This window comes from Neopelma chrysocephalum, unplaced genomic scaffold, assembly GCF_003984885.1.
Source record: "Neopelma chrysocephalum unplaced genomic scaffold, ASM398488v2 Primary Assembly neopelma1_25, whole genome shotgun sequence".
Classification (NCBI taxonomy): domain Eukaryota; kingdom Metazoa; phylum Chordata; class Aves; order Passeriformes; family Pipridae; genus Neopelma; species Neopelma chrysocephalum.
This window is the reverse complement of record NW_020897694.1, coordinates 25,793,770-25,811,262: the sequence shown is the minus strand read 5'-3', so window position 1 is coordinate 25,811,262 and position 17,493 is coordinate 25,793,770. Positions and strand designations below refer to the sequence as shown.

At 36.6% G+C, this 17,493-nt stretch overlaps 1 protein-coding gene across 1 annotated transcript in view; it reads right to left on the bottom strand.

Moving 5' to 3' along the window:
• The window catches only part of IPO5 (importin 5), a 42,651-nt gene that overhangs the window by 14,010 nt on the left and 11,148 nt on the right, over positions 1–17,493 (bottom strand). Inside the window, exons 3-15 of the mRNA XM_027674657.1 lie at positions 17,221–17,413; positions 16,621–16,723; positions 16,281–16,377; positions 15,126–15,230; positions 11,914–12,036; positions 11,707–11,827; positions 7,959–8,046; positions 4,781–4,887; positions 2,431–2,555; positions 2,252–2,341; positions 1,995–2,168; positions 1,563–1,781; positions 283–366 (exon numbers count right to left, since the gene is read on the bottom strand). Of these exons, the coding sequence (XP_027530458.1) occupies positions 283–366; positions 1,563–1,781; positions 1,995–2,168; positions 2,252–2,341; positions 2,431–2,555; positions 4,781–4,887; positions 7,959–8,046; positions 11,707–11,827; positions 11,914–12,036; positions 15,126–15,230; positions 16,281–16,377; positions 16,621–16,723; positions 17,221–17,413 (1,629 nt within the window). The remainder of the gene's footprint in view (positions 1–282; positions 367–1,562; positions 1,782–1,994; positions 2,169–2,251; positions 2,342–2,430; positions 2,556–4,780; positions 4,888–7,958; positions 8,047–11,706; positions 11,828–11,913; positions 12,037–15,125; positions 15,231–16,280; positions 16,378–16,620; positions 16,724–17,220; positions 17,414–17,493) is intronic.

Below are 17,493 nucleotides of genomic sequence, written 5' to 3'. Positions count from 1 at the left end.
GAAGGTGACAGCAAGGAAATAGATCACACAATGCCAAACAAAGTAGTTACTAACAGGCAAGGAATGGTTACACATATGCTCAAATTTCTTCAGCAAATATCGGTCCTGAAAGTCTCACTTCCTAAGCATGTTTCCGTGATAGATTCTGGGGCCATATCAATGCCAATTTTTGTCAGGCTGGACAATTAGCCTGAGGGGCTAAGTGAGGGGCAGAAATATCACATATACAAGCAATGTTTTTAATACTAACCAACGAGCTACAAAGACATGATTTTAACATACCTGTGGATCATCGTCTTCTAGATCACTGAAGTCTGTCTGTGTTTTCAGTAACAGTTGCATTACATCTGATGCATCCTGCATAAACTAGATACAGGAAACAACTATATGTTCTTAAAGGCAAATTAAAATGGTACTTTTCAAAGAGACTTAAAGGCTCACTTACATTAAGTCCAACACACTATCAAGACATAAGCTAAAGCCGGAAACAGACTGAAATGTGGATAAAAGTGAAAACAAGTTCTTTTTCTGGAAGCATCACCAAGTTGCTCTTGTGTTCTTACACTTGAAAGCAGAGAACTACTTAAATAAAACACTACATAAATGACCACTACTCACCAATAAAAAATATTTAAAAATCTGACAATTTTAACTTATCTAGATATCCCCCTACTATTTTGACTCCATTATGGTACTGGGATAAAAGCTGACAGCATGAGCTACTTACTCATAAGGTAGTAACATTTTCGGTCACATGAGATGCCCCAATTGTGTTACCCTCTTTTCACTCCCATGTTCTCACTAGTTCTCCAAGAATAATTTACTAAATGTTATGTTTAAAATTTGTCTGAAATTTACTTGCATGCATGGTAAATTTACTGGTAGTCCTTCTAAGTCAAATAAAAGAGCTGATAATTTGGGGAAGGGGGTATTAGTAGTTCTATACTGCATACATCGCATTATTCTACTTTGAAGTGTGACTTTGCTTTCTTCACTCAATAAAATTAAAATCCATAAACCATAATGCAAACTTGCAATCAGAAGATCACTTAGACTAGTGCTTCACAATTGTTTCTCCAATCTTTTGAGAGACGTTTTAACAAACTTATCAAAAAAACCCCTTGCCAAATACATCAAGCCTCATGACAAACAAGTACTTCAAGTTCTATTATGAGCACATTTAAACTTTTTCAAGCATGTGTATACAAAAAGTATACTAAGTTTCCTTTGAACTAGATACTTTTTGTCCTTGGTATTGCGTAAATGAGATGCTCCAGTATTTCTTTTAAGGCAAAAAACCCAAAGGAATTAAAAATGCTTGCTTTCAACACTGCTCAGTGTGACAAGAATGACTTAAGCCGTAATAAGATTCTATTGTGAGACTGTGAATCTTATCAGCAAGACAGTCACTTCAAAAATGAAAACACAAAAACAAGCATAGAAATCAGCAACAATATATAGCTATACGTTTAACAAGTGATTATGCTAATTCAGTGTTAACATCTCAAAAAACAAAGGCATTTTAAAATATATTTAGACCACTATTTAAAATCTAAACTTACCTTTTCTTTACCAACAGCAAGACCAATTAGGCTGATGCATTCAATAGTCTTTCCTCGTAAAAGTCTTAATTCCTTCTGAACAGCATTTTCAACAATGTGTTTTAAGGAGGGCATAAATAAATCATAGTAGGGAACAAACTTCTCCTCTACTGTATCTGCAACTGATGCAATTGAAGTCACAACTTGCTCCAAAACTAGCTTAGTGCCTTTCTGTATCAACTTGGAAAGAGGAAGAAGAAAGTGTTATATTTTTTAAAGCACAAATTTTACTTACAAGCATGCCAAATGTAAAAATCTACTTTTATGTGTATCCTAATTCTGGTCAGTTTAGACCAACAACAGATATGTATACTGGTTCATTTTAGAGGTCCTAGTTCAGCTACACTTATTCTGCATATGTGACAAGGTTACCCTCTATGACACATATTATACCTCTTGTAATTTTATCACCATGATGGAATGAAGATGCTTCACTAGATTATCCAAATATGGAATAAGCAGTGACTTTGGACAATCTTCAGTGAAGTTTATGAGTGCTGCAGCTGCATGGGCTTGAACACGCTGGCTACCTTGATCCTCCATGGTTTGCAGAAGAGCTCCTATCACCTGAAAAAGAAACATTTCAGAAAACAAGTTTCTGAAGGGGATATAATTTTATCATCTTTTTTTCCTACTATTCTACTACTTGCCTTCTCATGAAATTTCTTTTGAAAAGCAGGTGCGAAGTCAGTTGCCATTTGTCCAATAGCGTTACAAGCAGCGTATCTTACTCTTGGATGCTGAAAAAGTATTTCCCTCAATTATTTAACAAGTAGTCATGAGAGCAGAAATGAGAACACTTTGAAATCATTAACAGAACTATACTCACAGGATCCTGAAGGAATAGCAAAACGAAATTAACTATCTCATTTAAAATTCCCTCCATCTGTTGGTGGCAACCTTCTCCAATGGCTGAGAGTGCCATCAAGCCAGCATGCCTGTACTTCCAGTCAGCTACAAAAGAGTAAAAATGAAATGTTACTGCTTTGGAAACTACAAAGACTAATCATCTTTTCTTTGAAGGGGTGAGGACACATGAGGAGGTAGAGTGAAGAACAAGAGATGGGAGTTGATGCACCTACATGATTTGTTAAATACTTTTCACTTTTCTTCATACATACTTCCAGAGATGCACAAAAAACTGAGTGTCTAATCCAGGCCAAATCCAGATCTAGAAAAATGAATTCTTAACTGCTGATTATGAGTATGTACATAGTATTAACATCTGGAAACTGCATTTTAATTAAATGAACTAACCAGGGAAACATCAAGACATTATTTCTATTTCTCCCTCCCCCATTTCTTTTCTGTTTTAATGGCATCAGAACACCCTATACCTTCCTTTTTATATTAGGAGGAGAAAAAGGTCTAGTGACTCAAACAATATCCAAATTTAAAACAAATAAATCATCAGTACTGAACTTTTCGGGAGTGTCCCTCAAGACTATGTAAGAACAGTAACATTCCATTTATTGGTATAAGACTTTCCTTGCCTCCAAGTCTTCTTAGCCTGTTCTCAGTGTAGTGGGTATTGCTGAAATGAACCTTTCATGCCCCTCCCCTTTTTCTTTAGGCAAGGGAAACATGTGAGAAACTTTAATTTCTTTTATTTATTTTTTACAAAAATCTTTCTCTGTGGTAGAAACCATGGAGATCACAGAAGAGAAAACCAGAAGAATGAACATGTTCATCAAATAACCTGTGGGAAAGGCATGTAACAAAACTTATTTCCCCAAATAAGGCAATATTTCATTATTGCTAGTAATGTATTATATTCCTGGAATGAAGAACATCACAGTTCAGTGCAGTAGAATCCTGACAATCAAACTTCTGTCTGACCAGGATGAGATGAAATATCATCTTGACAGAAGGTACAACAGGAAAGCAGCGGTTTATTTTGTGCTATTTCAGTTCATTGGATGTTCCTAGTTAAGCCTACACCTTGTTACTCTTACTGTATTACTGTTAGCATGCATTCCAAACTTGAAATTAATGAATCTACAAAATGAAACACAATCAACTTTGGACCATCTGATTACCCAATCCAAACCCAGAAGTTTTAAATTATTATCTCAATAAACATTTGTGAGAAAAGTGGTGGGGATAGGAAAAGTTTGATTACTGAGTGTATTAATTATGTTTTAATCTAAAGGTCTCCATCTTTCTCCCCAGCTCCCTACCAGTGAGAGCCTCTGAAGCAAACAGTATCTTTTGCATTTCCCTTCTCCAAAGAGTACCAAGGGTTATGGGAAGCAATTTGACTCCACACCTCTCTGTGTGTACTACAAAACTAGGCAGCTGCTAGCCTTCATTCCAAACAGGCTTTATTACTGTTCACACGCTGCTAAGTGCTACCTTGAGTAGCCCTCTGTTCCATATCCAATATGGTAGCAGTCTTTTCTGGGCTGGGTTTTAAACCATGAAGGTAGAAATCATACCCAGAACTTCTGTACTATCTTCTACTTCAAAGGCTCAAAGCAAAGCAAAGGTCAAGTGAAAGCATGTGAAAGCAATGCACAATATTTTATTGAGTAATTGCCTCAGCAAGCATTACAGGTATTTTAAGAGGAAAAGAAGCATACAAAACAACTGATAAGAATATACAGAAACATCTCATGAAACAAATATTAAAAATCAGCATACCAAAAGACAGCCAGCCTACCAAAGACCTCTGTATTTTGGTCCATCAAGTTAACAGGCAAAAAAACTCAATTAGTTTCCCTCTATGAACTGTAACATACTAAAATTTCATTTAAAAGGGGCAGTTTTGAAGAAGGAAAAACACCAAGCTACAGAATAACAGGCGGCACTTCAGACAAACTTAAGGTACTGTGACTGACTGTATGGGGATTCAGAGAGAATATTTTAAGTAAAAAAAATCTCAAATCTTCCCTTATTTATATGTAATTTACAGGCTGTTTGTTTTAAAAAAGTTTTGTTCAGCTGTCCATGGCGCAGAAAAAAATGCACTGTATATAAGCTTAATAAATCACAGTCTAAGAGAAGGTATTAACTTCCCAGGTTCACAGCCTTTACAGGTTTTGCTGCTGACATCAAAAGTGGAAATATAAAAACATCAAGTAGCTAAACAGGAAGATTTAAGAGGTATCAAAGTTCCTGGAAAGAATGTAACTGTTTAAAAAAAAAAAAAGAAAGGAAAATAAAATGTAGTTACTTACGATTCTGAAGCATTTGCATAATATGTTCTTTAATCATAGGCAAAACAAGTTTTCCTCCAAGGCCACATGCCATCCTGTCCAGTGCACTCTCACCAGCCACTGCATTGCTAAATATGAGTTACAGAAGTATCAGTGCTTTAGTATCTACAATAAAACAAGCGGTCAAATAGGGCACAGAAGTGCCCTTCTCTGAAGTTCTAGTCTTCAAACTTTTGCTATCTGAATACGAGTATCCATCCTTAAGTAAATAAACCATACCCAAACCTAAAAACACACACACCAGTCACAGTTATTTACTCTTCACTGAAACATTTATTATTTGCAGCCCACTAATTAAGTCTACTACCAGAGAAACCTGAGCCTTACTAGCACTAGCAGTGAATTTCGCAGCAGTTACACTTACCTAGAAAGATGAATCTAAATTTGCAATAAACGAAACAATGATACTGGCCATCACCTTTTTGTCAGTAGAACACAAACTAGTTCAGGCTTGCTACGAAGCAGGTGAACCAGAAGAATTCAAACTTTGGGACATAAGAGTAATTTCTTGCATGGCTGCATTACCCTCACTCTACTAGCATGCTCTCTTGTTAATGACTGAGGCAGAAAACATCCAGTCCAGGTGAGAAATTTGTGAGTCTCAGACAGATGAATAGCGAAACGTTATCTATGTAAAGTGACTTGTTCTACGCAATAGAATTATTCCCTACAGAAAAGGAAGAAAGCTTCCAGGACACAGGTAACTACTGTCACAGTCTGGGTATGGCTAGCACTGTAATAGCTCAAGGTTATTATGGTCCATCCTAGACACCCAGGATGATGAAAAAGCTGAGTAATGCTTCAGAAAGGGATGAATCTCCTTGTTCTTTAAAGTATCCATCAGCTGGGTCAGAAACAGAGGTCTTCAAATTACTACGCTGGAATCTCCAAGTCTTGTTACAAACCATAAATAGTCTAGAAACTCACACACTGTGAACAAAGGTATTTGCAAAAAGATAGTGGCAGTATTGTATTTGTTCTTCAGATTAATCATGTTCAGATAAACAGACACATGACCAGCAGGACAATGGTGCATGGGAACACAGGTTTAGATTGGAGCAAACACTAGAGTTAATAGCAGCTTTCATCTGAAATTACATTCTTTGAGCTCTTTCTTCCCACCATTAATTCACACATTCAGTTTGAGGAAATAAAGATAGTTCATCTAGAAAAAAATGACCACACACCTCCCTGCAGCATCTGCAAGGCCTTTGTCAAGGAAAGAGGAAGTCGGATTAACCTTTTCCTCCTTTAGAATTTCACTGCTCTATGAAATCAGAGCAACAGAAAACTCAAAACACTAAAATGTTTCCGGCTGCTTTTGTGTAGGCTGATTCAGATCCGAACACACCCTAACTAGGGTGCAGCCTGATGATCATTAGCCTATTTCCGTGACTGCACAAAAATTCCAGTCTTCTTCTGAAGCTACGAAGACTCAAGAACCAGAAGACATTATCATGCACATCATCCACTGAGCTCTCTGCAAAGGTGAACTTCAACGGTGGGAAACACACAGTAGCACTATAAGTGACACTGCTAAAAGAAAAAACTAACACCACACACACAACCACCAATGACCAACTGATGTCCAGTATTTTGTGTCTAAGCCTCAAGCTCTCCTGAGGCCCAAAGGAGCTACGTTTCTCCTTCAGGGTAAGGTTGCTGAGCATAACTTGTTTTCTGATCTTTGCTCACACTAAATGTGACTTTTAATTGAGAAAAGGCAGTTAAGCTGTGTTTAGAAGAACAAAGTTACTCTGCTGACAATAAATAGAAAACGACATGCCTCAAGCGGATGATTCAGTGTACTTACTAAGCTGCCTAAAGCAAGCCATCTGAATAAATTTCCACACCCTGAAAGGCTTGATAAGGATTTAAACTTTAATATTCTATTTCTCTTTGAAATTCAGCTGACTGAAAAGATACAAATACTTAACAAACCTGAATGCAGTGGTGGTGTCTGATGTTCTACCTGTATGGCAAAATTTCAACACTGAGCTTAAAAGGGTATGGTCTACTATGTGAGAGAGGGAAGAAAAGACAGCTTACTTTCAATTTCATAATCAAAGGGAACTAAAAAAGTATTCCAAGTAAGGCAAAGATAAACAGGTTCTTCCATAAATTCCTACTCCTACTCCCATCAGTTCTGCAGGTGTCTTTATATGCCTGATATCTAGTCAAAGTTGCTATACAGTTCAGGGTAAACTGACATCTCTTCTATTGGCTATTTTCCTATGAAGATCTCTAAGTGTTCTGTGATAAATTGTCTCAAAACACTCATTACATCTGAGTCTGGAAGGAGATGCCAGATATGTCAAAGAAGTGTCTAGACTGGTAAATGAACTTTAGAGAAGTGTGGAGATAGTTATCTCCTAAACCTATTTCTGCTTGCTTCTACTTCATTCTAACTACAGCTGGACAAGAGCAAATGTAACAGGACACTGCAGACAAACCACTATAATTCTAGTAAAAAGTTGGAGCAAGCTACAAAGCATGTAGGAATAAGCAAATCAGAATCACTGGACATCTTTAGCTCTTTCTCACCTATCACACAATAATACCAAGCTACTGCTGGACATACAAAGGGATTTAAAATAATAACAAAATGTACTATTTCTGAGTTAGATGGAATCCAGCAAGGAATTCCATGGTGCATGATGACATCCTTCCAATGACAGGCAGCTTTTTTCTGTAATAACACCTTTTCAAGGGCATAGATACCGAAAAATACAAAGAGATTGGCTGTAGATAATTAAAAAGGTCAGTATCCTTTAGCTTTGGTTCCAGCTAACTTCAGAATTAGCCCTCAGTTTAAAAGATTAGGAGGCACTGACTTCCGAACCGAGTAACATTAATGACAGAAGAAACTGAAGTTTGAAAAGCTGAAACAGTACAAAACAGCAGACAAGAGAACATGCAACCTGTCAAATTACAATATATGAAAACTGAAATAGTTTACTTCCTTGCTGAAAAGTACCTAAGTAACCCACATATAAACTGCTCATGATTGAGGGAACAAAACTGCAGTTCATTTGAGTAAAGAAAAAGTAATGTAGGGCAGTCATTTGCATTCTGGACTTAAAATCTGCCATGGGCCACAGTCTTGATGATATATTGAAACAACTAGTTTCATAATTACCTGTCAAAATCATCATCTGCAAGCTCATCTGCATTTGCCCAATCTTCATCTTCTTCCAAGTCAACCATCATTGCTAACATTTGAGGAACTGAAAAAAAATCACCACAGTTTTAAACTCAGGCTGCTTTCTCAAAATAGATTCTCAAACAAGCATGAATTTTAACTTTTCTCCTTTCAAAAAATTTTTGAAGAGAAATAACTCTTCCTTCAGCAGCAGATGGCCAAGTCTGTCAAACTGCATCAGCCAATAATTCAGAACAGATTGGCAGAAAAGTATTTCCAGAACATTCAAATCCAGAGTAAAAAAATACTTGAGCATCTTTCTTATCAGGACTCATAGTACAATGCAATATTTTTTGTAAGTCATGAAAATTATAAAAAGCAAATTCCTCAATAAAGTTCTTGAAAGGTAAAAGCAGTATTATATGCTTTAAGAACTCTGATACACTTCATTAGTACTGCTGAAGCTCTGACATCATCCTTAGAACATTTACTGATGAAAGAGACTATTAATTATGAAAGAGTAATACCGAACTCTTAGTTCATAACATTCACCAACATGATAAATTTGTTAACTATATGTACAGTGGTCACTTAGCATAAAGCTTTAGTTTTACAATAAGGTAATGGTTTAGAACTTGATGTTTCTTTTTTCCCCACTTAATAAAATTTTTGTTTTGTATCATGAACATATTTGCACATAATAATAATCCACCATTTTCTATTTCTACAATCTATTTCTGTAGATTGATCCTGTCTGCTCTTCTCAGTCTAAGTCTTTACAGAGACTATTACACAATCTCTATCACAATGCTAAACTACTATACAATAAGCATTACCTATTTTTCTGAGTTCTCACAGTAGGAAGAAGTGCAGTGATTTGTCTGTTCTAAGTCTGCCAGTTCCTGTGCCTTCAGAAGCACAAGGGTGAAAAGTCTACCTTGCACTTTCAGAGCAAAGTAAGGTGCTCTTTACTTTGTAGTACACACTAACCACTCACAGCAGTTGTTTGAACTCATAGAATCATAGAATCAGCCAGGTTGGAAAAGACCTCCAAGATCATCAAGTCCAACCCTTGATCCAACACCGCCATGGTTATGAGACCATGGCACTAAGTGCCACATCCAGTCTCATCTTAAAAACCTCCAAGGACAGTGAATCCACCACCTCCCTGGGCAGCCCATTCCACTGTCTGATTACTCTCTCTGTAAAAAATTTCTTCCTAAACTTCCCCCAGCAGAGCAAACATCATTTATGTAAAAATTTTCACTTTAACCTGGAAACAAAAGTTTTTAGTCAAATACTCAACCTCCAATCTTTAATAATCTTTTTAGGACAGTCTACCTCACATCTTGAAAACAGTCATCATAGCTAACTGTCCTTTACAGCAACCTACCTGAAAAACTGGTAGGCATACAGTAACTGTCCATGCTGCTAATGTGATTTACTGGAACTGATCAAGGATACTGCAACTGGTGTATTTCATAATATACTTACACTACTGTAAACCACTAAAGAGGCATCACCCTAAGCAAACTCTCCACCACACATTTGGACAGATGAGAAACTTCTAGTCAACCGATGACAGAAGAAAATACTGCTCACTGACAGCATTGTGGGGCAAGTATCAAGAAAAGATCTAACTATGGATTGATTTGCTTGATGTGGCTATGTATTTTCAGACAGACACTAAACCATGTCTGCAAAAACCTTCAGAGGGCTTTTATATATGTATCAAGACAACTTAACGGACAATATCAGCTCTCTAGAATGATGACCACATGTCATAATTTTATATACACTTACTAGGCCCCCAACCCCCCCTCAAGTATTACAGCCCAGCTTTTCAGACATAGATGTGCATAAGCACACGCGTGAGAATGATGTATCATCACAACACCTATGAAATATGGAAGACAACCATTATCTGCCACAAATGCTAGGCAGTTCCAAAAACTGATGTCAGTGTCCACTGCTGCTAGCAAGCAAGGTTGAGAACAGACATTCAAAGCCTTCTGGCCATCAGTATATCTTGATATTTAAAATGAATGTGGTTGCCAGTAAATGTAGTTTCACAAAAGGTTTTTTAAAAAAAATGTAGAGTTGTGCACTGAAGTTTCAACACTGTGCCAATAAGCCTTCAAAATTTAATTACTGCCAGTATATAGACTGCTTACAAACAAGTAAAGCATCAGACCACTAAGCCTGCTTCTTATCAGAGCATGCTACGACTTTTCATTTTCTAGAGACTGTAGGGAAATGCATCTCTGATTTGTAAAGAGCAATAAAACACTCTGCTATCCTGAATATTGAGCTCCAGGAGGGAAGTGTGAATCCAAATGGAACTCCTGAGCAGCTAACTGGCACACAGTATACACACTTACTCCTAAATCAGCATAAGATGACAATTTTGGCTAAATCCCAGTTCCAGTTGTATCAAGTGATCTATCAACTTTTTAGTTGAATGAAAACAGAAAACCTTTTAAACTAAGACACAAAACCAAGACAAAAGCAATCCTTTTTGGCTACCCTTTTATCCTCTGTAAAATAAATGTCTTTCTCCTTAGCTATATATTAATAACAATTTTACAATGAACTGCAAACCAAAGGCATTTCATTCCCTTACAGTGCTTTATCTTAATACAAGTATTTCATTCCTAAACAGCAATCCAATAGAAAAGCAAAACATTCTGAAGAGGTATGAGGTACTTTCCCACTATGCTGCCCAACCAGATAAGAAACTTGTAATAATGTGGGGTCAGCAAGTGTCAATATTTCCAACAAGCTACATGACAGACTGAAAATACAGTATTCTGAAAATTTTCAAATTTCAAAATATATTCTAAAAGAATCTGTTCTTTAAAAAACTATTCTACTAGTAAACAAACTTCTTAACAATAGTTTAAACACTTAAGCCAAGCAGGTCGTTTTCTAGAAGTTTTACGATTATCTTAGTGACATCTATACACACAGCTTTCCCCAGCCTGAGCACACAGATAAAAAGAGTTGCCTTTTATGTAAGTTTCAGAAAACAAGAATCTAGACAAATACAAGTGTGACAGGTAGGGAAAAGCAGGCTACACTGCTGTGTCAGTGCCTGGATCTAGTCACAAAGGGTTTAAAAGGCAGAGAAACATCACTGCATATAGTATGGCTGCTGGGGTTGTCCAGAAGACATTTATTTTTAATATTTCAAACAATAATGCATGATTTTAAAAGTGCCTCTTCAAAGAATTTACAATCTACATGTTAAACAGACTAATTAGATTATTTCTATGTAGTTATACAAGCATCTGATTTTTAATTCACAGCTTTAACTCAACACTGACGCTCAACATGCATGCTGAATTCCTTCAGTCTTCAGCTGCCAGCATCACAGAGTATCTGGCCTACATACCAAACTTCAAACGTAGAACTTCAGCACTAAATGCATCACCTTTTTTTTTTTCACAGTAAAAATTTCCAAAGCCAGCATAAAAGCATGAAAGTAGTATTTTCCTTGGAAACATCTAATAAGAGTCTACTGTATTTTTATTCATATTTTTGGTGCTGCATAAGCAACCATAAGATTAATTTATGAAGAGTCATAATAGGAAGGGGTTTTCTCCATTGGGTGACACTGAATTGAGTTTTCTGAAGTTATCAGCACTAGCCAACTCTCAGACATGATTCTGCCACTGACCATCTGTAAAGTCGATTTAATACTGTAAAAGACAACTACTTCAAAGAAAAATAGTAAAATACTTACTGGCTTGTGCAATAATATTTGTATGCCTCCTCAGCATAGCAGCAGCAGTTTCTGACAAGGCCACAATTACTTCAAGAGCCAACTGACGCTGCATGTTACTGAGACTGGTATCTGCACACAACTACAACCCAGAAGATTAGAGCAAACAGTTAGAACAAAAGTTTTGGAATGGAAAAAGTGATTTTTAAAAAACATTCTTAGCTTTACCTTCAGAGTTAGTTGCAACGTAGCTTCTAAATGTGGTCGTAAATACTTAGGAACAGAATCTGCAATTTCTACAAGGGATTTCAAAACAGAATCATCGTTTTGGTAGCAGGAATCATTTAGAGCCTATAAAAAGATAAGATGAAGATAAGATTAAATAAAAACAAACAACACTATGAATCGGACCAGTGTTATAGAAGGAATTTGATTAATTGTACTCTTGTCTCTCTGAACAGTCATTTAGCACCAGTAGCTAAGTAGCTGAAGCCTTAGAGAACAAGAACTGACGAGAGCAAACTTTTTCATGAAACTAATGCTGCTAACAAAGAACTAGCTGATTCCAGCAGATACCAGCAGAATGAAGAAGATAAGGACCAAGGAGACAATTCTAAGAGAATGAAGTAACTTCAGAAGAAGGCCAGCCCAGCAACAGTGAAAACCAATAAGAAATCAAGAGACCACCAACCAAAAGTGGTTGGGGATTGGGTGATGTGTGGTACAGGTATAATTGAGAGGTGTGAATTGGGGTGGGGGTCCCTATATGGAGGCACACAGCTTGAGCTGTAACCTGAGAACTAGCAAAAGACTAATTAATTAGAAGCCTTCACCCAGACTTTGCATTTTCAGCAGGATCCTAGAGTCAGGCCGTGCTACGCCAGCCTGTGTGCATGAATCTGTAACAATGAAATACTACGCAGGATCCAAAACTACAAGTTTTCTAAAAGTAAGTTATGGCTCACAATGTTCAAATCTAACATTGCAGACACTCAGGAAGAATCAATGTCACACATCAGAGGTGCCAACACGCAAAAACACTGTTTTGATGAGAACTTCAAAGTCCATTTAAAATAAGGTAACTCTGCCCAAAAGAAGGAAAATGAGCCTAACTCCCCTTTTCCCTGTTACATGAGAAGAGCTTTTAATAGCCTATCTACACTTATAAACAGCAGGAATCTCAAGATTAAATAGTTTTTTTCCCAGACATTTCTGGAGAGCCATTAAATTAAAGACCTTTCAGCCTTCAGTCACAGGACACAGTAAAGAGAAAAAGAAATCAAGCTTTTTGCAACTGTCTTTCCTAGCTTATAGCCACATTCTGAAAAGTAATTTAGGAAAGTATTTCATGTCTTCCTAACGTAGAAGCATTTTTTGAAGTGAATAGTTAGGTGTTTTTTAATACTTAAGTCCAGAATCCAACATTTTTTATAATTCCACTTAACCAGCCCACACTTTCAACACAGAAGCAGCATCTTCTAGTATCAGAAATGTTCTGAAAGAAAAAACATATTTCATGGTTAAGGCCTTTTGGGCTAATAGTTACCACTCATCCTGATTCTGGCAAAGGATAATGTAATATTTACTGTAAGTTTCTGTAAAACTGTATTTAAAAACATTGCAACTCTGACAGTTTTTTAAAGCAAGCCAAAGTTTCTGAAGAAAGAAGTCTGAAGCGTACAGTGAGCCCAAAAAGGCAGATGCACTTCTCTGTAGTATCAAACAAGAACAACCACAGTGTCAGTTAAGTTCTGCTTTCATCTCCACTGCAAAATTAAGCCCTTGGATAAAAGTTTCAACTTAGTTCTTCAAGTTCAACTTCCAGCATAACCATTATAGCTCTTGCACTGAAAGGACTGATTTGCTAAGTCAGAATTTTATTTTTAGGTTTTTTACCACGCCAGTGTTTCAACAAAATGAACTTCAACAGCAACAAAAAAAGCATCCAACTGTCTCCAAAGGTCACTCACCACTATTCTAACACATCCCATCTCCTATTTATAGACTCAGATCTTCATATCCATCTTATGTTACCACAGCCAGAAAATCTAGTCCTTCTTGCAGTAAGTGCTTTAAAAAGACAGATTTCACAGCATAGCTCTGTGTATTTGTAAAACAAAGCTTGAAAATGGAAGCCAAGTGCATGTGTTTTTACAGTCTAAAATAGTAGCATTGAAAGTTATATCACACAAAGTGGACTATTAGTCTGAAGTCTAAAAACAGTATACCATTTAATTGCTAAACATCAAGATAAATGGCATGCCCAGCCCAAATCCTGCCTCACTCTCATTCATACAGTACTATGTAGCCAAGGTCCTCTCAGCCAGTTACAACTTTTAAACAACACAATTGTTATTGAGGAAGTCACAGACAGGGACTAACCACCTAATAGTGACTTCAACATAAAAACATTTATCTTATACACACTATAGCCCATTTTCAAGTTCAGTTGATTTAAATAAATTACTCTCAGTTTCCATTTAAGATCAAGCAGAATTACATGTAGATGCCAGTAGCTTTGGCACAATTTTTGTAAAGCCACAAAGCACATACAAAGTTTATAGCTCACACTGTCAACAGGAACCTGCTGTTCTGACTGTAGCAAAGAGTCAGTCTTTAACCTAATTTTAGCCTAATTTAAAATCACCAGAAGTGATTTTAAAGAACACTTAAATTGAACACTATCACTGTTATCACAGGCATCTAGTTAGTTACTACTTTTTCATGATATAGAAAGGGAACTGTGAAATTGTCATCCTTCAGAGCTCAAACCATTTCTGTCTCTGGTTTGGTTTACAATAGGCTTCCCCCCAAAAGTAAACAACCTTATATTAGAATTTGAACTTTTGCTCAGATTCATCCATCCAAGACATCTAATCCAGCCTCAGAAATTATATGAAGTTTAAAAAGGCATTTTGTTTGCAATTTCCTAATTTATCAAAAACAATAAAGACCATTTGTAAAGACTGTTGTTCTCAGGTTGAGAATCTATGCTCAGAATAATTCTAAGCTTTCCTCTAATGTGAAGAGATACAGGCTATCATGGGTCCATGAATTCCCCAATTACCAATTATTTGAAGTCTCAGGGTAGCCCATATTTAAACTATATTTCAGTATCATGGTTAACTTAAAAGCTGTATCATTTTGACTTAAAATACCTTACAAATAATTTAAACTCATTTATCCAGGTAACACTGCATAAGTTAATCAGCATTGAGCTATTTTCCTTAAAACCCCATCAATTATCTTGTGTTTGCAAAATTCGTTATTAGTCTCCACTGTATCTTGCTGGTGACTGATGTCTGGTTAACAGAGACACAGTTAATCCAGGTCTCAGCAAAAATTCACACGCTACACAAATTTGCCGACCAACAATTTCCATTTGGATACTGTCAATGTACAGACAGTAATGGCACATTGTTACTTGTTTGGCTTCTTACCTGCAAGATTCCAGGTAGTAAGTCTGCAAAATGTTTAAGAAGGGGAGCATTGTGCTCATTAGCAAGAACAAATGCAGCTGCAGCTCTAGCAGACAGAGTCTTGATCTAGAAGACAGGATTGGAGAAAGAAATGTGAAAAACTGGTAAGGAAACCTGTCTTTGTTTTCTTTTAACATTAGGCCTATTATGAGACTACATTGTCCTAACAGATATAGCAATTAGTTTTTAACATGGGATTTTACATCTTACTTCAAATTAAGGTAAAGCAATAATGAAGACCTTCAGCATCTATGATACAAAAAGTTTATCATGAGGTGGCAAGTATTCCCCAGTTTTGTTTTAGTGGCTTTTGTTTAATGAAAGAAAAGAGAAAAAAACCCTATTGTTTTCAACTTCCATCCCAACTTCAAATGTGCATGCAAGTGTCACAGTCTCATTTTTCAAGAAGTGTGATCTAAGGGTTTAAGACATGCTTCTTTAAAGGCATGACTTGTGGTACTTTAGAAAATGTTACTTAGTTGACTTTCAAAGATCAGAAAAAGTAATTCATGGGGGAGCAGCAAACTGAACCCATATACCACAGCAGGGTTTCCTATCCCTGCCCAGCATTTTCTACAAGAGAAACATTTTCAGAGTACAATTCTCCGCACAAATCAATAAATCTGAAGCCTTCCAGAAAAGCAAGGCTTGCTAACATGCCCTTACAGCAAAACATGCAAAGACAGTTCAAGGAGCTGTTGTGTGTTCAGAGTTTTGAGACATACCGTGTACAGATGCTACGTGTGAGGATGCTACTTACACTGTTAAACACGAGTGCCAGAAAGAAAATTTAACAAGGAACTTCTGACCCCTCAATGTGGCTGGCTAAAACCCCAGCTCTGTTTTGGGCCAATACTGCGTTTCTCCAAGCACAACAGTAAGGGAAGAGTCTGGGCCTAAGCAATGCAAATATGAGCCAGCCAGTCAGCTTTAGTCAGCAAAGGTTTGAGCCTTTTGTTTTGCAGTAAGCATAGTCAAAACTCCATAAGTACATCAGTTTCAGGTAATGTAATTCTCTGGTTGAAATCTATGGTTTAACCTTTACATATGAGACTACTTGCCTGAGTTTCTACGCTCAGAACATATTAAAAACCCAAAAGAACGTAAAGGTCTTACTGATGGATGCTCCTGATCTTGCATACACTGAACCAGCATTCTCTTAATGACCTCCAAATAGTGTTGCTGTTGATTCCCAAAAATCCCAGGAAAATTCCTGAGGATAAGACCAAAACATCATTAAAATATCACACAAGTTTAACCTTAACTACTATTTTAAACTTATCCATTATTTAAGCTACAGATTGTAACTGTACATGTAAGAGTTAAGTAAACCACAATAGGACAGTACAAATGAAACAAATACGATTGCTTGTTAATTAAGTTGTGACAGTTTTTCTTACATTTTCAGACATGATTTGGCTACCCTGCAAAAATGTAGCAACATCGGAAAGCTTACCAGAAAATATGTAGAGCGGCCTCACGCAGACCCACATTCTGAGAGCTGACGGAATCAAATAGGAATTTCAGAACTTCTGGCCACTGGTTGTTGCCATCTTCATCTACGTTAAACACAACAAAGTTTTAGGATAAGCAAACTTAAGAGTGTTGAGATCACAATTGTGCAGGAAAGTCCACTACTGAAATTCATTTAAAAAAACCTGATCTGAAGATGTGCCCAAGTCACAGGGTAAAATATGGCTGAAATGTTTAATCTAAAAGCACTCCAGAACAGGTTATCTCCATTTACTATTATACAACAGCACTTAAAAAAGAAACTGATGCAGATGTTCAGCATAATATTTAAGACAATTTACACAAAGTTGGATTTATAAACCTTAATACAATCTCACCCAAACTCAAGCAATTTAAGAAGCAGAGTTGAAGAACTGTATTTTTATTTGATTAAGGGTAGTGTGAACAAATACTAGGTTTTATTATAAACCATGAAATCAGTTAGCATATCATGTGCAAACACCTACACAAGACTAGAGAACAAAGATACAAATTCAACTACTATCAATACATAAACATTTTACCACTGAAATAAATAAAGTACCTATTAAATTCCTGGCCAATTCAGCGACTATGTCACATATTTTTTTTCTCATAGTGGACTGCACTTCTAGCTGGATAAAGAGCAGCAATTCACTTTTGACTGATGTCTGATCCTCAGGTGACAGAGCTGGATAAACTTCTTCAAATGCAGATGACAACAGGCGGCGTAGAAGGACAGCTGCCATCTGCCGAGCCTATTGAATGAGAAGTATGTATGTTAAAGTGTTTTGATATGATAATCATGCTCTTACAAGGAAAGACAACTGACATCATG